At 35.2% G+C, this 22,185-nt stretch overlaps 1 protein-coding gene across 1 annotated transcript in view; it reads left to right on the forward strand.

The window, feature by feature from the left end:
- LOC114050041 (ryanodine receptor 2) overlaps window positions 1–22,185 on the forward strand; it is an 811,539-nt gene that overhangs the window by 513,243 nt on the left and 276,111 nt on the right. The window contains exons 36-41 of the mRNA XM_027871576.1: window positions 146–372; window positions 2,068–2,872; window positions 4,305–4,505; window positions 5,445–5,550; window positions 8,494–8,637; window positions 12,432–12,705. Coding sequence (XP_027727377.1) covers window positions 146–372; window positions 2,068–2,872; window positions 4,305–4,505; window positions 5,445–5,550; window positions 8,494–8,637; window positions 12,432–12,705 — 1,757 coding nt within the window. The remainder of the gene's footprint in view (window positions 1–145; window positions 373–2,067; window positions 2,873–4,304; window positions 4,506–5,444; window positions 5,551–8,493; window positions 8,638–12,431; window positions 12,706–22,185) is intronic.

Here is a 22,185-nt window from a genome sequence, read left to right on the forward strand (position 1 = left end):
AGAAAGATAATAATGGATGCATTACCAACTTAAAAGTGTCATGAAAAAGGTTCTTTGTAGAATATTAAATGTTATGTAAATGTCAGCTGCTATTAGATTGCAGAATTATTGTGAATGGTCTTTTCTTCCACTTTGCTTTTCTCAGAATGTAATGCCACTGTCAGCTGGATTATTCAAGAGTGAACATAAAAACCCCATCCCACAGTGCCCTCCACGTCTCCATGTGCAGTTTCTCACACATGTTCTTTGGAGCAGGATGCCAAACCAGTTTCTGAAAGTGGATGTTTCCCGAATCAGTGAACGCCAAGGCTGGCTGGTGCAGTGTGTGGATCCTTTGCAGTTCATGTCCCTTCACATCCCAGAGGAGAACAGGTTGTTTTTGTTTGGTTGGTTTTTTATATAAGAGCCTTGGACTTTTCCAGGAAAAATAGGTTGTTATAAAAAGCAAAACAAAATAAAATAAAACAAACACCCTTAATTACGTTTGGTAAGAGACTCTTTTCTTTCAGTCAAATTTGAATTTGATTTTTCCAGTCAAATGCTTAGTGAAAAAATTCAGTTTGTTTAAATTCAATGTAACATACATTTATTAACTGTGCTGGAGACTCAGAAAATGATTGCCATCATTTTATCTATAATATTTCTAACAACATATATAAAATATACAAGTACTCCCTATAATAGAAGAGACACACTCTGGGTGAAGACTTAGGATTGAAAAGATGTGAAGTAGTACATGTCTGTTTTCCTTTGCTTGAGCAACTGGGGGAGATAATCTCATTTTTGATAACTTTAGAACTGGTGGTCTCCTTTTGAGGTTTTACATCATAAAACTTTTTTTAGAAGTACAATTGCCACATGAGTCCACCCTTGTATTAAGTAATTATCTCTGGAGGTTTACATACACTCTTGCTGGAGTCAGGTACATTATTGATGCTCTCTTGTTTCGAATAGTAACACTTCTACTCTTCAGCTCTGAAATTCTCATGATTCTTTCAGTTTGGGGTAAGTGTTAATGTCTGTGTATGTGTATTTAATTATAGTCAAATATTTTTGATATGGCAGAAGCAGAAGTCACAGATATATCTTCCTGCCTCTGGGAAATATAGTCTATGTGATCCTGGACAAATGACTAAACCTCTCAGTGCTCTAGGCCCCTCTCTGATACAAATGACAAAGAAGATGCTGACACCTATTAGGAAAGGAGGTTTCTTGTCTTGGGGTTTCCCTTTGCTATGAAAATCAGAGTGTCTTTCCCCAGCCCTATGTTGCTACCTCATATGTATTTTGTTTAATAATTCAGTTCATAAAATTGAAACTTTAATAATGATTGTTTTTATAATGAATTGAGTTGCTTCTTGTATAGTGTGATAAAGCCCTCGAGGTTTAGAAGCTCAGAGTCTATCAACTCAGTTTTTGGTTTTTCAAAAAGAACCATGTAGTATTCGGATGAGTTCTGCATGAAGAGCAAAGATTCCGTTTGGACATGTGTAATAGATATGCTGTAATAAAGAAGATGCAGATTTACTTCCATAAGTCTGGCTCCCAAAAGGGCTTAGAGTAGACATTGACTAAATTTATGCTTTAACTATCTTCAGATGCATTTTTAAAATTTAATTCAGCAAACATTTTGTAAAGTGCCTATTGTGTGAAGAACACTATTCACTAGGAAAAATATGAGGATTGGCTAAGATGTAGACTCCACCCTCATGGAGGTTGAAGTTTAGCAGGGAAATGGGTATGGCACATGTACAAATAACTATTCAAATGTCAGTGATAGCATATCTCTAATTAGTGAGAAGATGACCTTATTTAAATGGCACCTGGGCTGTTTCCTTTTGTAAAAAATGCATCTTTTATAATGTGAATAAATACTGTTTAATATATATTTTTAAAACTTTGGATTTCCATTGCTTATTAAAATTAGTGGCCTCAGTTGTTGATACTGAAACTATATTAATATCTATCTAAATAACTTTATATCTACTGTTCCCCATTTTTTTCTCTCATGCAGGATTTTTAATATTTTTCTTTAAGCTTGTTGCTAATGCTCATAATCTTTTGCAGGTCTGTAGATATATTAGAATTGACGGAACAAGAAGAATTGTTGAAGTTTCACTATCATACCCTCCGCTTGTACTCAGCTGTCTGCGCTCTTGGGAACAACAGGGTGGCCCATGCCTTATGCAGCCATGTGGATGAACCCCAGCTTCTCTATGCCATTGAGAACAAGTACATGCCAGGCCTGTTGCGCACAGGCTATTATGACCTGCTGATCGACATTCACCTTAGCTCCTATGCTACAGCCAGGCTGATGATGAACAGTGAATTCATTGTCCCCATGACAGATGAGACAAAGAGTATCACCCTTTTCCCTGATGAGAACAAAAAGCATGGCCTCCCAGGGATAGGCCTCAGCACTTCCCTGAGGCCAAGGATGCAGTTTTCATCTCCCAGTTTTGTAAGCATTAGTAACGAGTACTACCAATATAGCCCTGAGTTCCCGCTGGACATCTTAAAATCCAAGACCATACAGATGCTGACAGAGGCTGTTAAGGAGGGCAGCCTCCATGCTCGGGACCCCGTAGGGGGGACCACTGAATTCCTCTTTGTACCTCTCATTAAACTTTTCTATACCCTACTAATCATGGGGATCTTTAATAATGAGGACTTGAAACACATTTTGCAGCTGATTGAGCCCAGTGTGTTTAAAGAAGCTGCCAATCAGGAGGAAGAAAGTGAGGTGCTGGAGAAGGAACTTAACACTGAAGACCCAGTGCTGGAAGGAGGAGGTGAAGAAGAAACCAAAGGAAAAAAGATACCCAAGGAAGGATTGCTTCAAATGAAACTTCCTGAGCCTGTTAAATTGCAGGTAATTTTATGGAATTTAGGAAATTTAGGAAAATTTCCCTGTAATTCTCCCTGTATGATTTAGAATTTTTATTTTAACCCTCACTTGTAATGCATTGCCAAATTCTGATATTTGAAATCTTGTGTGTGTGTATACGTGTGTGTGTGTGTTTATGTATAGCACCAATTCTATGCCAGGCACTGTGGAAACAAAGACAAAAGTGAAACAGACTCTGCCCTCAAGTAGCTTACTGTCTAGGTAGGAAAAAATGCATATACATATAGAGGTATAAAAATATACATACAAAGTAAATACAAAGTAATTTTGGAAAAAGACACTAGTGATTGCGGAATCAGGAAAGACTTCATATAGAAGGTGATATCTGAGCTGAGCCTTGAAGGGAACTAGGGAATAGGTGTAGGTTGAGGAGAGAATAAATACTTGGTATGGAGGGATAGCCCGAGCAAAGGTCCAATCATAGACCTTTGCATTGGCTGCCCCAGAATACCTAGATGGGAGGTGGAGTGTAGAATATATGACACACAAAGTAAGAAGACCAGTTTAGCTGGACTGTAGTATATATCAAGGCAAGTAATATGTTTCAGGGCTGGAAAAAGTGGATTTGGGCCAGATTATGAAGGGATTTAAATGGTAAAAAGAAAATTGTATATTTGGTCCTAGAAGTTAAGTTCATATGTTGATTGCCCATATGCAAGATGGTATCACATCTGAAATAGGCAAATAGTGATGTTAACCTTTAATTTCATCAATAAGGGGACAGAGAGAGGAACTTTTACCTTCTCTGATGCTCTAAATAAAACTGTCAAGGTTTCTTCCTTATTGTTTTTTGGGAAAAGGCATCAGGAAGATGACAAAATGTATTTTTAGTTATTCTCTCTTATTAATAATTTCCTTTTTTCTTCTTTAGCTTTGGAAAAAATTATTACTAGATATGTTAGTTAGTTAGAAATACATAAAGATAGGATATATCTTTCCATTCCCAGTGGTATGTGACTTTTAAATGGCACAAATTTGTTTTGCACAAATATGTGTAAAAATCATTACACCAAAGTTTTGTCTTAATGTATTACAAGTACCTTCTGCAGAGTTCATAATTTTGTTCTGTTTCCATCTCCAGAGACCATATGATATTTTTCTTAAAGAGCTCCTTCCATATATTGATACCACAATCGCTGTTGAATGACACTAAATAGTTTTCTGAACTTGGACAGCATCAGTCTATGAATAGGCAGATGTCTACCCTATGTGGGCTGTAATATGTGGGTATATAGTTTTATATATGTATATATAGTTACATATGTATGCACACATACATGTAATTACACACACACATACATATACACACTTCAGTTATGTATATGCTCCATGGAACAGTTTTAATCTTTATGAAGGAAGAATTAAATGTGATGATCTGTCTTGCTTGTCTTTTCAGATGTGTCTTCTACTTCAGTACCTCTGTGATTGCCAGGTACGGCACAGAATAGAAGCCATTGTTGCCTTCTCCGATGATTTTGTAGCTAAGCTTCAAGATAATCAACGTTTTCGATATAATGAAGTTATGCAAGCCTTAAACATGTCTGCAGCATTAACAGCTAGGAAAACAAAGGAATTTCGATCTCCACCCCAAGAGCAGGTACAATCCAGCCAGCTGAAATGAAAATTCCTCTTTTCTATCCTAGGTATAGTTCATTCAGATTTATGTCATGAGGAATCAAACCACATATTTTACTCTATGTAATGTAATGATTTCTTCACATTACTTTTTTCTTTGGGGTAACAGTGTTGTGTTCATGCAGTGCTTGCCTTTTTGAGGCCTTACTTGTTATGAACACAAATTACTTTAAAGTCCTTATTTAATCTTGCAGAGAAATTTTGTGCACAACTTTGCAACAGGAGTCAATGAAGATTAATTCATCCTGTTGATATAAGAGGAGGTACAATGAAACGTAAATCACATTTGGTTATGTTGTTGTCGTTGAGTTGTTTCAGTTGTGTTTAACTCTTCGTGACCCCATTTGGGATTTTCTTGGCAAAAATACTGGAGTGGTTTGCCATTTTCTTCTCTGGCTCATTTTACAGATGAAGGACAGAGGCAAGCAGGGTTAAGTTACTTGTTCAGGGTCACACATCTAGTAAGTGTCTGAGGAGTATTTGAACTCAGGAACCTGAGTGTTCCTGATTCCCAGTCCAGTGCTCTATCCACTGTGCCACCTAGCTGCCCCTTGGTAATATTACTGAGGTTAAATATTCTAAAAGTTCAAATGACTTTAGCAGATTGGAATTAGGGAAAAAGAAAGCTAATGCTGTATGAGCACTCTTCAGTATTATGAAACTTTAAAATAATTTGAGCCTGTTATCTTTTTCACTGGTTGGCATTCCTTTGATAATAACCAAGTAGGCAAGAATTAAGTTGTATATGCAACATATTTTGAAAACTCTCAATCCTTTACCAAGTCAGAAGATATTTCCATGATTTTCCTTTGAAGCTTCTTTCCTCACATCTATTCTAAAATACCTAAAGAGATTGTTCTCTCTTTTCACTTTTTTTTTCTTTTATCTTTCTTTCTGTCAGATCAATATGCTCCTAAATTTTAAGGATGAGAAAAATGAATGTCCATGTCCAGAAGACATTAGGGACCAACTCTTAGACTTCCATGAAGATTTGATGACACATTGTGGTAATGTTTTCTTTGTACTCTAGTACCTAACACAGATTTGGCACTTAATTGCTTGTTGAATGAATAAATGAATAAATATTGTTGAAAGTGGGATGTGGTTTCTAACCTGGTTTAAGAGAGGGACAGACCATGCAACTTTTCACAGTTACTTTAAATTCTTCAGTTCTGTTAGGGGAAAAAAAAACAGGTAGATCAATTGTCAAAAATTTCTTTTTCTTAAGAAGTAGACATGTGCAAGTGTAGAGATTTTTATTTTATTTGAATGATGCTCACTCAGATCTAGATGAAAAGATACTATTGTATCATTTGATTTAACATATAAAATCTTTTTGGGGCTTCACTAAACATCTGCCAGAAGATTGGAAACCAGGTTCAAGCAATCCAAGACACATGTTATTCTAGTGATATTTAAATCCCAAAGTAATTATCTAGACGAGAAATATGGTAAAATGAGAAGTATATCATTTCATAAATAATATATTTATATTTTATATATATATATAAAATAAATAATATATTTATTTTATTTCACAAATAAAAAATAAAGGCACTGATTCACTGAGTCGTAGATTGTTTAAAGAGACCTTAATGGTTTGCTAGTCTAATCTGCCACATAGGCTAGCTCTGACCAATGGTCACCCAACTTTTTACTTCTCATTGCTTTTAGCAGGAGGAGCTTAATATTCCCAAAGCAAGACAATACATTTAATTTTGAACATATTTAACTATAAGAGAATTGTTTCTGATACTGAGCTCAAGTATGCTTTTCTCTGACTGGCATTGTTTGGTCCAGAGAAGTCTAATCCTATTTATAAATAAAAGTACTTTGTATATTTTGAAACACTTCTTGTGTCCTTCTTTTTTAGACTAAATATCCCCTTTTCTTTCATGTATCCATTATTCAAGTCACTCTGAAAATGCTGTAGTTTAATTATTGATTCTTTTTCAAGGTTATAGTTCACTTGAAACAAAAAAATTTATCAGAATTGTCATAGTGAAGTCTTTGGAAGTGATTGAAAAAAACAAACCCATTACTAATGGCATCAATTTACATAAAACTGATTTCAAAATTAATAATTTTTACAATTCTAATGGTACATACAATTTAGTGAGAAATACATGAATATTTTCTTTCAATTACTATTTTTAATTAGGAACACTGTAATAGCTTAACTGGCCAGATAATTCACTCAGATTTTTTTCTTTATACATAACCTAATATTTTCAAAGGTCATTATTTTAATTCACCATGCTTTTGCTTTAAAATTTTGAATTTTGTTGTGAAATTACATCGTAACTTTTCCTAAACAGTTTTTAGAAGCTCAGTACAATACACTGACCATCAAGATTATTAGAAGTAATCCCAAAGTATAGATAGCTAACATCATAATTGTATTTCATCTACATTTGGGATTCATTACTAGAACTTGTTTTGTAAATTTTTTTTTTATGATGAGAATATTGGATATTCACACTTTACTCTCTTACCTTTTTTCTCAGTATTACACAATTATCTCTCATGGGATTTGGAACAATATTTTTTGTCCAGACCTGTGATGTTATTAGGTTGGGAAATTCTTTATATGAAAACTCCCTCCATTGATACAGATTGGTAACTTATTAATAGTGGAAAATTTAAGAAATAGATAGCACTGACTTTATATGTGTAAGACAGACTTACTGCCTACTGTTTGCTACATATTGTTGTATGTGTATGCATTCAACAATCCATTCTAGACCATTAATTCTCCTCTGTTCTGTTCCCCACCCCTACTGCTACGTGCTACATGAGCATGAGTTCTACAGCTGCTGATGTAACCCTGTGTGGGATACAGTAATGCCTATTATTCTATTTTTAAGGTTGCATTAGGGGAGATGTGTTTCTGTGATGTCAAGTTAAAACTTGGAATTAGTTTTTCCCCCTGAAAGGTTGCTATAAATTGAGGTTAGATTTTATAGCGCTCTTAATACTATAGCTGAGTCCTATTATGAAAAAAAATAGGCTTTTATGGGCTATCCTAGAAACTGTAACATTATTTCTACCAGAATGAATTTCTGTAAATGAATTTCCGTAAAACATATTCTTCAGCATATTGAAAACAGTCAGTATTTCATTCAGTTTGTTTCCATACGTATCCATAAACCTTTTAGAAATGGCGTGCAAAATAGCTGACTACTATTCTTAGTTGCTGGGGGTGAAATGGAGTGCAGGAGCTAAGGAGTATTGAGAGGAACCTCTTCTAAAACACCTGCCACATATTTTCCAATAATTAAAGATTCATTTTATTTACCTAGTTCCTCTTTTAAAATTAAAATGTACCCTAGATTTTTAGACTATCATTCATGGATCCTTTATTGAGAATTTTTTAAATTGAATAATCAGACTGCTTTCTTACTAACACCTACCTGAAATCAACTGAAGTACTGAAAGGCAAATGTTGATTGGTAGAGAGGAGATGGGAAGGATAATTTTGAAGATTGGAGAGGAATAGACAAAATTGGAGCCTTGAGGAGCCAGAAGGTTCTGGGCTCTTTGTAGGTAGGGGTGAAGAGCTGCCAGGATATGGGGAAAGGGTCGAGTCTGGATTGGCAGAGAATCATTAAACGTGGCACCAGTAACACCAGTTCATATGGTTGAAGAGTATACTAGAATAATTGTAGGATCTCCTGCCTGACTTTCATTTTCTCTGTAACTCTGGGCTAATAGGTATTATATCCTAAAGAGGCAAAGATATAGCTGCTAATATGATTTCACAGTGGGAAAGTATCATAAGTGAATATTCCCTACACTAAAGTTTTGATCATAACCCTAGTCATGAGTGACAGCTATGTTCCATGCTGATGAAAATCATTTCTGCCGAATATAGAGAGAGAGGTCTGCAGCTGGTTTCTGTTTGCAAAAGGTATCTTATTTGTATTTCTCTTCTGGCTTTTATATTTTAGGAATTGAACTGGATGAAGATGGAGCTCTGGATGGAAATAGTGATTTAACAATTAGAGGAAGGCTGCTTTACTTGGTAGAAAAAGTGACATACCTAAAGAAGAAACAAATGGAGAAACCAATTGAAAATGACTCCAAAAAGCCCTGTAAGCAGTATTAAATGGTAGTGCTTAAGAAAACAAGTAACATAACTATTTTTAAAAAATGAAATTTCAGTTTCTCACAAGAACTAACCTTTAGAATTCATTTAACTCCTAAAAGAATAGACTCTGAAGAGTCAACCAAGGTTGACCTTAAACATGAGGTGATTGTAAAATAGCCTTTAAAAATCAGTTTAGGTATTAGTTTTGTTTTCTTTTCTTTCTGCACACCTTCAATTTGTAACAATATAGTAAAATATATTGCAGACTTTTAAGGCTTTTTGTTAATTTTGTCAGTGAATTGGGTTGCAAGAATAATGGACAATAAAATATGTTGACATTGTTCTTAATAAGTTTTAACATTTTGAAAGTCTCACACACCATGATTGATTCAGTTTAAAACAAATGTTGAAGTTTGTAGTTGTGTAATATGTTTCTTTTAGCATATATTTCACTTTAAAAATAGAAGGTGTTACCCTAGAAAGAGAGAGAAACAAGGAAAAATGAATCTCTTACTTTTCCTCTCTCTTGGGTACCAGGAGCTTCCAGTAACCCAAATTAATCAGATTAGGGATTAATCAGAGATAAGAACTCTCTGATATTGCCTTTAATACCTTGTAAAGACTTCCATCTTCTTCTTACTAAAACAGTGAGAAACTGCTTCTTTAGTTGCTTAGGCATATTTCCTAAATAACGTAGTAGTCTTTTGTGCTATGTTTTGGTCTTTAGTGCTATAGGATATGCAGATGGATATTTAAGATATGCAGAGATGAGATTTAACTGTTTCCTACAGCCACTTGTACGCCATTGAGTCATTTGAGGTTCAGTTAATTTGTTGTAAAAGCTGTCATCCATATCTATTTAAAGAATGTTACTCCATCACATTGAAGAAAAAAATACTTTGAAAAAACTGTAAATAAGAATATTTTTCATTAAGAGTTAAGATTTCCTGGCAGAAGGGATCAGTATTCACCTTCTTGTTGTGTAGGAAAAAAAAAAAGAATCATTAATGTAGACCTGAAAACCACAGAACAGGCAAAAGATCTATGTAAGTGGAAACTTTAGAGGGACAAAAGACATCCTATATTTTTTGCCCATTTCTTTGATTGGAGAACTAAGGTAAATGACAGGACAGGCTGTTGGGCAGTTGCTATATTTTTATCTTTTGAGACAAAAAAAGTGGGAAGTGGCGGCCAAGAATAGCATTTTGCTTTTACTGAAGCGTATTTTTCCTTTACCAGCCATTAATTAGAAAAGTGAAACTCAATACCAAAGAGAAAAAGATTTAAACATGACAGTTGAAATTCAGAGTTAACACCAGGGGGCCTACAGCTTCTAGCAGTAGTCATCAAATTCCTGTTAACCAACTGAGAAACAGCAGAACTTCAAACTTCATTGTTGCTTTTTAAGAACTGTATATTTAAGCTGTAAGAGAACCCCAGCTTTTATTAGATGGCAGAAGCTGAAGAAAAATTGAGGAATAATAAAATGAGCTAGGTACCTTCTTTACCTAGATAATTTTTTTTCCACACCCGTGCTTTAGATAAGATTGTTTCTTGTTTCTTTATAGGAATGATATAGTTCTATTTTTGTAATAGTTTTTTTCACCTAGCAAAAATGTATTATACAGGGTGTTCCAAAAGTCTCAGTTTAGTTTTAAGCCGTTGGCAAGTCAATAAACATGTCCATCCAACAAAGGAGACTGAGAAGAATCTGTGGGACAGGTAGAAGGAAAACTAGGAGAGAGCAGTATCACTACAACCTAGAGAGAAGAAAGCATAAAGAAGAGGATGATCTAAGGCAGTAGAGGAGTCAAAACAAGTATGAGGACTGAGAAAAAGCCATTAGATTTTTATACACACACCCAAAATATATACATACATTTATACTTATGTATTTACATTTTACACACACACACACACACACACACACACACACACACACACACACACAAGTATTGTTGTTATTCAGTCCTGTCCGAGTCTTCATGACTCCATTACTGGAATGGTTTGCCATTTCCTTCTCCAGCTCATTTAACATATGAGGAAACTGAGGCCAGTAGGCTTACCTGTCTTTCCCAAGGTCACACGACCAGTCAGTGTCTGAGGCTGCATTTGACCTTGGGTCCTTCTGATTCTAGGCCCGGCAATCTATTTTCTGCACCACCTAGCTGCCCACATATACATAAGAACACACACACACACATACACAAACTCACACACACTCCATATATATATGTATGTTTATGTATACCTTTCATCTCATTATACATTATAAACAATTTATTTTATGTGTTCACTTATACTGTGTTGTTTCCCACATGCCATTTCCCATTATTTTTGATGTAATGTTATGCATCTTAAGTATCAGTTTAGAAGATCCCAATTGTTCAAAATTTAATGATTCCAATGAATGAATTAAAAAACATTTATTAAGTGCTTATTTTGTTTACGTGTGCTAGGCACTTTAAAAGTGCTGAGCATACAAATATAAAAGTGAGCCAGTCTCTGTCCTCAAAGAGTTTGTTTACATTTTAACAAGGGGAGAGGACACAGAGAGTAATAGTGGTCAGGGAAGGGAGATTTGGTCTCTGGGGAGTCACAGGAAATATAATTCTGGCACCTGATTTATAATATAATACTTACTACATTCTGAAATACCTCTGCTTCAGTGCTTAAGTATTATTAAGTACCTACAACTCTTCATACCTTAGTAGACAATTTCCTTAGCTGATTGCCTATTTGGCTTGCCCTGAATATTGAGACCCTTAAATTTAGAATTTAGATAGACTGAAACTCAAACAACTGAAACACAGTCTGTTTCCAGGACTGTGCTTGAAGATTTTATAGGACGTACCAGGCTTTATGCTTCACTGGTATAGTCTTTAAGAAGCCAGGGTCATCATGTCAAAATGAGGCATTGGAGTAGGACTTAATAATAGGTGTCTATATGTAAGTAATAATAAAATGGCTAAATAATAACATTCCCAAAGAAACAAAAAATTGGTGTTCTTTGATAATAATTATAAATTTAATATTTGTAGTATTCATTACAGAGTTGGTGGGATGAAGATGAGTAGAACAAAGCCAGAAAAATTTTGAGGCAATATGAAGTCTTCTTCTAGAGATAATACATTTATATAAATTTGAATTAGAAAACATAGATGTAAGCACTACAATTTTGAAACAGTTTCAAATACTTAAATTAGGACTGTGCCTCTTCTAAGATGGACTATGAATTTTCCCCTTGGAATTATCATCACTGTTACTAATAAATGTGTTTTGAACATAGAATATATGTGTAGCGAGTCAATAATATGAGGTTCCACTGTGTACCTGTAATACATGGAGCAAAAGGAGGATAAACTGTGTATATTAATAATTTTTTAAAGATGTCAGAAGTTGTAAGATTATTATGTCAACAAATGTAAACATTTTATTTTGATTAAATTCACATACCACTATTACTAATGTGAATATTTTTAAAATAATTTTGGAATTTTTTACTATAGATTATTATTACGTGTCTAAATATATATTACTCATAGTTTCTGTTGTATGGAACTAAAACGTTTTTATTAATATTTCTATAGTAAAGTATTTTGAAGATATATTTAAATTCACCATGTTATCTATCATAAGAGTTCCTCTTATGAATTATTTTCTATGCATAATACTCTTAGTCATTTCATACTAAAATAAAGACCAGACAGTAAGTAGGGATATAGGAATGAATTAATCTCTCTCTCTCTCTTTCTCTCTTTCTCTGTCTCTCTCTCTCTTCCTGTTTTATTTTCCTAGCCACTCTTCAGCAGTTGATCTCTGAGACAATGGTGCGATGGGCTCAGGAGTCTGTCATTGAAGACCCTGAGTTGGTGAGGGCCATGTTTGTATTACTACATCGCCAATATGATGGCATTGGTGGTTTAGTTCGGGCATTACCAAAGACTTATACCATAAATGGAGTCTCAGTGGAAGATACCATCAACTTGCTGGCATCTCTTGGACAAATTCGTTCTCTACTAAGTGTCAGGATGGGCAAAGAAGAAGAGAAGCTTATGATCCGTGGATTAGGGTAAATTAACTGACTTTTGTACAGTACTTTGTCCCCCATAAATTTCTTATTTCTTATTGTATTCCAATAGTAAATGGTATCAGTTAATTTCAACTTTTCAAAGTGGCCATTTGAGCATTTGATTTTTTACTGTTTCTAAAATGTTATGCTTTATTAATTTTTAAATCTTTAAGAAGTCCCAACACAAAAGTTACTTGATGGTGAAGGGCCTTGAATTCATACTATATGTATGAGGACTAATTGGAAGAAACAAGAATGTTTAATCTATAGAAGGAAGGTGTTCATTTAGACTTAGGAGGTTCATAATAGAAATGCCTTCTAGAATTTGATGAGCTGTAACTTGAAAGAGAGATAAGACTTGTTATAGTTGGCCCTAGAGAGTAAAACTAGGAGCATTGGCTACAAAAAAGGCAAATTTAGGTCCGATTCATCAACAAGCATTGATTTAGCACCTCTATATACCAGGCACTTTCTAGGCTTTGAAATCCTGCCCTCAAAAAACTTAAATTCCACTGGGGATGTACAACATGATTGCAGTTAAGCCAATATAAGGTATAAACAAAATAAAAACAGTCATTATTTGGCAGGGTGTACTAACAATGGCAAGAGTTGGAAAGGCCTTTTGAAAGAGTTGGGACATATTGAGCTAAATAGTTTCTGATATCTCTTCTACCTTTGAAATTCTGTGATTTGGATCACTGAATGTTAGCATGATAATACTATTCACAGCAGTTTTTAGGAACAAAGACTAATTGAGTAATATGAGCATTTGTGGAGTAAGGTGTTAAATGTGCAGTTTTATTTAAGACTTAAGCCAAGAATTATGAACTTTGACATTTAATACTATTTGGTATTTGGTTGTGTTGTTTTTAACTCTGGGCAACTAGGTGGCAAAGTAGATAGGGCTCCAAGCCTGAGTTAGGAAGACTCTTCTTTATGAGTTCAAATCCGGCCTCAGACACTTACTAGCTGTGTCACTCTGGTCCAAGTCCCTTAACCCTGCTTGCCTCAGTTTCCTCATCTGTAAAAATGATCTGGAGAAGGAAATGGCAAACCATTCCAGTATCTTTGCCAAGAAAACCCCAAATGGGTCTCAAAGAGTCAGACCTGACTGAAATGAGTGAATAACTCATTAGTGATATTCCAAAAGGGAATTCTCACTGAATGGGAGGTTGGGCTAGATGACCTCTTAAGTAACTTTCAATTCAAGAATTCTATGATTTTGTGATAGTTTTTTTTAAAAAAATATTTTGTATCTGTCATCAAGCTTTAGGAATCATATTTCTATGGCACACACACACGTCTGTATGTAATATAGACATATATACATGTATAGGCAAATAACTATATTAAGGACCATTGAGCATGATATTAATAACAATTGATGATTTTTTATTTTGTTTTTAGCACCAAGGTAGCACACTTATTGTCTACTAAGTGCCTCTAGAAGCGATTGTATTTATTTGTAAGTTTCCTTTGAAATAAATTAAAAATATACAACTTAAATATTAAAAGTCATAGAACAAAAAATACAAGAGAACCTTCCCAGTGACTAAGGAATGAGTTCCTAACCAAAGAGGAGATAAGTTCAAGAAGAAAAGATAAAATAGAGAATTTGGATTACATGAAAGTAAAAAGTTTTTACATGTACAAAACCAAAGCAATTAGAACATGAAAGGAAGCTATTGCCTAAGAAAAAATCCTTATTTGAAATATCTCTGAAAAGGGTTTGGTAATATATATATGCATATGCATATGTGATGTGTAAGACTTCTAATTTTAAATTATAGCTATATGCATATATAATGTGAGAAAGCAAATGAAAAAAAAAGAACAAGAATCCCTAAAATTATTTTTTAGAACTGAGCACATTAGTTGTAGTGGTATGTGAATGCTGTTATGGGTGGGCCCAACTCAATTTTCTACCTCCTTAGTTAAGGTTTAGAATGAAATGAGGCACTCATTTGACTCTTAATAAAAGGAGATTTACTTAGCCATATAATAGAAAAGATATTCAATAAGGATATTCCAACTTAACTTAAATAGATACCTTTGTTTCTATATGCATATTCTTTTGGTCAGCAGGTCACAGTGCTTTAAACATAGTAGATACTTCTTAATGTTTATTGAACATTAGTCCTTGTGGCTTCACAGTGGTCTTGGAACATCTGCAAAGTCTCAGATTCTTCACTCCATTTAAGCAGGCCTTTTTATGTGCTTAGGTGACCAAGAAGCCACATTAGTAGAATCAGAGGCTGTCAAGAAGCTGCTTAGGCCTCAGCTACCTGAGCTCATCAAGGCCTTGGGATAGCTTTGTCACATCTCCAGGGGGGAAGAAAAACAGCTTTATTTGCATGGGATAAGGGTACCCTTAGGACGTTGCTCATACCATACCATCCCTTGTTACAGAGAATAACAATGAAAAGAAAAGATAACTCAGCAAAGCTAACCAACATATTGACTGCATCTGACAGGGATAGCCGATGTACCATACTCATCTTCTCCCACCTTTTCAAGGAAGGGAGGTGCGTTTTCTTTTTTTTTTTTTCCTTCAAGATTTTCTTTTTTTTTTTGATTTATTTTATTTTAGTATTTTATTTTTCCCCAGTTACATGTAAAAACAATTTTTAACATTAGTGTTTGAAACTGAGTTCCAAGTTCTCTCCTTTCCTTCCTCCCCACCCCCCCCACACCCTTCATTGAGAAGACAAGCAATTTAATATAGGTTATACTTGTGTAGTCATGCATAACTTATCCATAATAGTCATGTTTTGAAAGAAAAAAAAGACCAAAAAAAATCAAGAAAAATAAAGAAAGTAAAAAAAGCAGGTTTCCATCTGTATTCATACATCATTAGTTTTTTCTCTGGGGTTAGATAACATTTTTCATCATAAGTCCTTCAGAGTTGTCTTGGATCATTGTATTGCTGAGAATAGCTAAGTCATTCACAGCTGATCATTTTATAATATGCTATTACTTTCTACATAGTACATTTCAATTTGCATCAGCCCATGCAAGTCTTTTCTGAGAGCATCCTGCTCATCATTTCTTATAATACAATAGTATTCCATCATAATCACATGCCACAACTTGTTCAGCTATTCCCCAATTGATGGACATCCCCTCAATTTCTGATTCTTTGCCACCAGAAAAGAGCTGCTATAATGATTTTTGTATATAATTATGTATGTGTTTATGTATATGTATATGTGTGTGTGTGTGTGTGTGTGTGTATTTATCCTTTTCTTTTTTGTTTTTTATTTCTTTTGGGATACTGACCTAGTAGTGGTATTGCTAGGTCAAAGGGTATACATGGTTTTATAGTCCTTTGGATATAGTTCCAAATTGCTCTACAGAATGCTTGAATCAGTTCACAACTCCACCAACACTGCATTAGTGTCTCATTTCTCCCACATCCCCTCCAACATTTGTCATTTACCTTTTCTGTTCTATTAGCCAATGTAATAGGCAGGAGGTATTACCTCAGAATTGTTTTGATCTGCATTTCTCCACTCAGTAGTGAGAGTAGTTTTTCATATAGCTATAGATAGCTTTGATTACTTCATCTGAAAACTGATCATATCTTTTGATCATTTATCAATTGGGGAATGGCGCTTATTTTTATAAATTTGATTCAGTACTCTATATGTTTGAGAAATGAGGCCTTCATCAGAGAAACTTGCTTCAAAATTTTTTTCACAGTTACAATTGCTAATTATATTTCTCTCCATCCTAATCTCTCTCCCCCTGTTTATTCTATTCTTTCTCCTCACCCTGTCCCTCTTCAAAAGTATTTTGCTTCTGATTACTCCCTCCCCCAATTTGTCTTCTCTTGACTATCAACTCCCTTCTTTTATCCCCTTCTCCTCTAATTTCCTGTAGGCAAAATAGATTTCTATACTCAATTGAGTGTGTATGTTATTCCTTCTATGAGTCAATTCTGATGAGGATAAGGTTCACTCACTTCCCCTCATTTCTCCCCTCATCTTCCCCTGTGCCGTAAAAGCTTTTTCTTGCCTCTTTTATATAAGATAATTTACCCCATTCTACCTCTACCATTCTCTTTCTCCTAGTATGTTCCTCTTTTACCCCTTAGTTTTATTTTTTAGATATCATCCCTTCATATTCAACTCACACCTGTGCCCTCTGTCTATATAAACTTCTTCTAACTACCCTTATAATGAGAAAGATCTTATGAGTTACAAATATAATCTTTCCATGTAGGAATGTAAACAGTTTAACTCTGTTGAGTTCTTTATGATTTCCCTTTTCTGTTTACCTTTTTATGCTTTTCTTGAGCGTTGTATTTGAAAGTCAGATTTTTATTCACCTCTGGTCTTTTCATCAAGAATGTTTGAAAGTCCTCTATTTCATTGAATGTCCATTTTTTTGTCCTGAAGGATTATATTCAGTTTTGCTAGAGAGGTAATTCTTGATTGTAATCCTATCTTCTTTGTCCTCTGGAATGTCATATTTTGAGCCCTTTCATCCTTTAATGTAGAAGCTGCTAAATCTTGTGTTATCCTGACTGTGGCTCTACCACACTTTAATTGTTCCTTTCTGGCGGCTTGCAGTATTTTCTCCTTGACCTGAGAACTCTGGATTTTGGCTGTAATATGAATTTGAATGTAATATTCCTAGGAATTTTCATTTTGGGATCTCTTTCAGGAGGTGATTGGTGTATTCTTTCAATTTCTATTTTACCTCTGGTTCTATAATATTAGGTCAGTTTTCCCTGATAATTTCTTGAGAGATCATGTCAAGTCTCTTTTTTTTGTCATGACTTTCAGAAAATCCAATAATTTTTAAATTATCTCTCCTGGATCTATTTTCCAGGTTAGCTTTTTTTTCTTTTCCCCCAGTGAGGTATTTCACATTTTTTTTGTTCTTTTGGTTTTTCTTGATTTCTCATAAAGTCATTAGCTTCCATTTGCTCCATTCTAGTTTTTAAGGAATTATTTTCTTCAGTGAACTTTTGGACCTCCTTTTTCATTTAACCGGTTCTGCTTTTTAAGGTATTCTTCTCCTCATTCACTTTTTGGACCTCTTTTACCTTTTGGCCTAGTCTGTTTTTAAGGTGTTATTTTTTTCAGTATTTTTTGTATCTCGTTTACCAAGCTGTTGACTTGTTTTTCATGATTTTCTTGCATCATTTCTCTTCCATTTTTTCCTCTACCTCTCTACTTGATTTTCAAAATCCTTTTTGTGGTCTTCCATGGCTTGAGACCAATTCATATTTTTCTTGGAGGCTTTGGATGCAGGAGCTTTGACTTAGTTGTTTTTTTCTGATTGTGTGTTTTCATCTTCCTCGTCACCAAAGTAAGAATCTATAGTCTAAGTTTTTTTTCCCCCGCTGTTTGCTCATTTCCACAGCTTGTTACTTGACTTTTTAACTCTTTGTTAAAGTAGGGCTCTTCTTGCAGGGTGGAGGGGAAGCACTGTCCCAAGCTTTAGGTGCTTTTGCAGCTGTTTTCAGAGACACTTCTAGGGACCTGTAAGTTTTCAGTTCTGCCGAAATGGTATGATCTAAGGAGAGGTGTCCATTACTCTCCTGGCCTGTGCTGTGGTTTGTGAGCAACCACAAGCTCCCTTTCCTGCCCTGGAGCTGTGAGGAGGGTCCCCCCCTTCATCTGTGGCTGTAGTTCTGCTATGCTAGTGTTCCTCTTCACCCTGGGACTGCCATCTAGGACTGTGCCCCAGATTTGAATATGGGCAAAGCAACAGAGTCCTTCCTCAGTGCTAGTGAAAAGGCCTTGTAATCCCTTGACCAGTTGGTCAACCCCTTTACCATCTATGGGCCGAGAGCTCTGTAATCAGCCCCTCTGTTGCTGATTCAGTGGCTCCTAAGACCTTCTCCAGGTTTACTGTGGCCTCTGGACTGTGTTCCTCTCTCACCCTGTTGCAGCAGACCTTTCCTGCCAACCTTCCAAGTTGTCTTGGGCTGAAAATTTGTTTCACTCTGTCTCTTTGTGGGTTCTGCTGCTCTAGAATTTGTTTAGCATCATTTTACAGGTATTTGGAGAGGTTTGGGGGAGAGCTCAGGCAAGTCCCTGCCTTTATTCTGCCTCCCAAGGAGGTATATTTTCTCAGTCCTTCTCTATGGTTAAACTTGATCATTATATTTTCATAGTGTTCATTTTCCTTTTTGGTTTTTTCTTTCAATTTATGTAGTTATAATCATTCTTCATATTGTTATTCTAGTTCTGCTTATTTCATAGTGCATCAGATCTTATAAATTGTCCTAGGCTGCCCTGAATTCTACATATTTTTTATTCATTACCTCATAATAATTTATTACATTCATATGTGAATTGGACTACTTACCTGAAGTCTCTTCCCATTCTGCTCTGTCACACAAATGCCAAAATAATTTTCCGAGGTATGAGTCTGATCATATCTATTCATTAAACTTCCAGTGGCTCTCTATTTCTTCTAGGATCAATAAATCCTCTGTTATTTAAAACTTTTCATAGTCTAGCTCAGGGGTAGGGAACCTGCAACCTCAAGGCCTTCTAGGTCTTCGGGTGTGGCTTTTTGACTGAGTCCAAGTTTGGATTCAGTCAAAGGGCTGCACTTGAGGACTAAGAGAGCCACATGGACCTTGAGGCCATAGGTTCTCCACCCCTGACCTAGTTCCTTCATAACTTTCCAGGCATCTTTCATATTACTCATCTTCAGTGCTTAATACAGTGCTTGACACATAGTAGTGCTTAATAAACGTTCATTGATTGTCTGACTAACTGTACACTCTGTGTTTCTAATGTACTGTATTACTTGCTGTTTCTTACACTCAGTGCTTCATCTCTTATCTTTTTGTCTTTCCATTGGCCCTCCCTCATGCCTGGAATGCTCTCCCTCCTAACTTCCAACTTTTACAATGCTTGACTGTCTTTAAAATTCAAGCTCAATTGCCACCTTCTACAGTAAGACTTTACACTCTCTTGTTAGTGCCTTCACATATAGGTCTACCTTCCATCTGTCCTATATGTCTTTTATGTACCATTTATGCATATATTGTCTCCTCCACTAGGATATAAGCTTTTTGAGGGCAGGGACTATTTTTGCATTCTTTTTGTATCCCTAGCACTTATCACAGTGATTATTACAAAGTAAGTATTTAATCATGCTTTTGTTGATGAGACTAACCTGTGATGTTTTGGTATAATGAACTCCTAGTGAATAAATGTCTTCCATCAATGTAAATTAGCATCTTCTGTGCAATTTACAGTGTGAGAGAATTGACTGGGACAAAGAGGTTAAGTGACTTAGCTTGGGTCACAGAAGCAGCATGTGTCAGAGGTGTAATTTGAAATCAAATCTGCCTAGATTAAAATGCAACTTTCTATTTACTAGTCCATGTGGCATCTCATTGGTTCCACCTTTTTGCTGAAAATACCTTCATTAGCAATATTCAAGATAAAAAAAAACAATTATAATTTTTAAATGTTTTATTGATCCTTTATTTTTTTTTGCATTATTCTCAGTTCCCAATGTTTTCTCCCCCCCCCATTACCATCCCCACTTCTCCAGTAGAACACTCTCTTGGGAAAAAATTTTAGCTAAATAAAACAAATCAGCATATTGGTCATCATTTATGACAGTATATTCCTTAAACTTGCAACTGTAATCAACTACTTCTTTGCCAATAGGGCAGAGGTGTTCTTCAATATTAGATTGTTAGATTTCTAAATACAAAACTGGTCACTACATTTTTCAGGGCTCTAATATAGTTTTTTTTTAAGTGAACCTTATGTATTACATCAAAAAAAAGTAAACCTTATAGTGTGCAGTAAAGATGGAAGAGTAGGAGGGAACTGTATAACCCAGCTATCCCTCCAACAAATATATTCAAAGAATACCAGACCAAATAGTCATCAGGAAATCCAAAGTAAAATGATAGTGAGTCATTTTTATAACCTAGGTCAGCATAGGAAGACAGACAGAGAGGTCTGTGGGCACTGGGGAGGTTATCTAGCCAGGAAAGCCCTGCACAGTGATTTCTAGTGCTGGGGCAAAGAGCCTTTCAGTTAAGTGATTAAAGGCTGGGGTAGCATCAGTATATCAGAACTCTAACCTGGGGTAAGTCTACACTTTTATCACCTGGTCCCGAACTGTGGTCAGAAGCTTGCAAAACTCAAACAAGGAGGGCAGCAATCATGTTTTACCCTAGATTAAATGGATGTGGGTACGCTAAAAGTTTGCAGACCCTGAGCCATCTCTGAGATTTTGAATACAAACAACATTCTATACCCAGAGAAATTAGAAGCATGACCCCAGTTGATCTGAGCCAAAGAAGGTCCAGCCATTCCCTTCAGAAGGACACAGAATCTTGTCCTAATTTTTGTTGTTGTTCAATTGTGTCTGATTCTCTAGGACCCCATTTGGGGTTTTCTTGTTAAAAATACTGGAGTGATTTGCCGTTTCCTTTTCTAGCTCATTTTACAGATGAGGAAACTGTGGCAAACAGGGTTAAGTGACTTGCTAATGGTGACACAGCTAGTAAGAGGCTGGATTGGAACTCAGGAAGTTGAGGCTTCCTGATTTCCAGGCCTAGCACTCTATCCATTGTGCCACCTAGCTGCCCCTAATATAAAGTCCCAATTTTGGAAGTAAGTCTGGAAGAGTTAATAACCAAAAAAAAAAAAATTCCTAAGATAAAGAGCTGTTATGGTGTCTGGGACACTCAAGACATGAGCTCAAAAGAGGGGAATAACTAGAAAGCTACAAACTGAAATGAGAGTACTTGGGAAAATCATTTGAAAAGAAGTGAAATGTCTTTTCCTCCTTTGGAGGAAAGACTCGCAAGGATAATTAGCAATTCAGTACAAGATGTACAAAATGTTACCCAAGTAACAGACTCCTTGAAAATTACAGTAGACCAAACAAAAGTTCACAATGCCACAAGAAAAAAAAGAACTATTAAAACAAAATCAAAAGATTTTTTAAGAGCAGAAGCAATTGTAAGATAATTAATATTAAAAATAATCTGGAAAATAGATCAAGGGAAATAATTTGAAAGTCATCATATTATCTGAAAGCTATTACCAAACAGAAAGACCCTAGATATCATATTTAAAGAAATTATGAAAGAAAACTGTCTACATCTCCTAAACAAGAGGACAAAATGAAAATAGAAAGGATTTACCTATCAATCCTTGAAAGAAACTTTGAAAGAAATATATTCACAGCAATAATCATGACTATTATAGTTACTACAAATGAATATTGATATTTAAAAATTAGAGTTTTGTTTCAGAGAGAAGCTTTGGGTCATTGAGAGTATTGTACAGTTTTCTAAATATGATCTAGCCTGTTCTAACCTTCCTCCTACCTAATTCTGTGTTTAGTTTAAAATTATCCATATGAAGTTTATGTCAAATGTGTATTTAGTGATGTACCAGCTTTATGGTTTATCCATATAAATGCTTGTTAGAGTTGTTAGTTTTTTGCTCCAAGAAACCCATTGATAACTGATTTAGA

Source organism: Vombatus ursinus, unplaced genomic scaffold, assembly GCF_900497805.2.
Source record: "Vombatus ursinus unplaced genomic scaffold, bare-nosed wombat genome assembly UNPS02014798.1, whole genome shotgun sequence".
NCBI lineage: Eukaryota > Metazoa > Chordata > Mammalia > Diprotodontia > Vombatidae > Vombatus > Vombatus ursinus.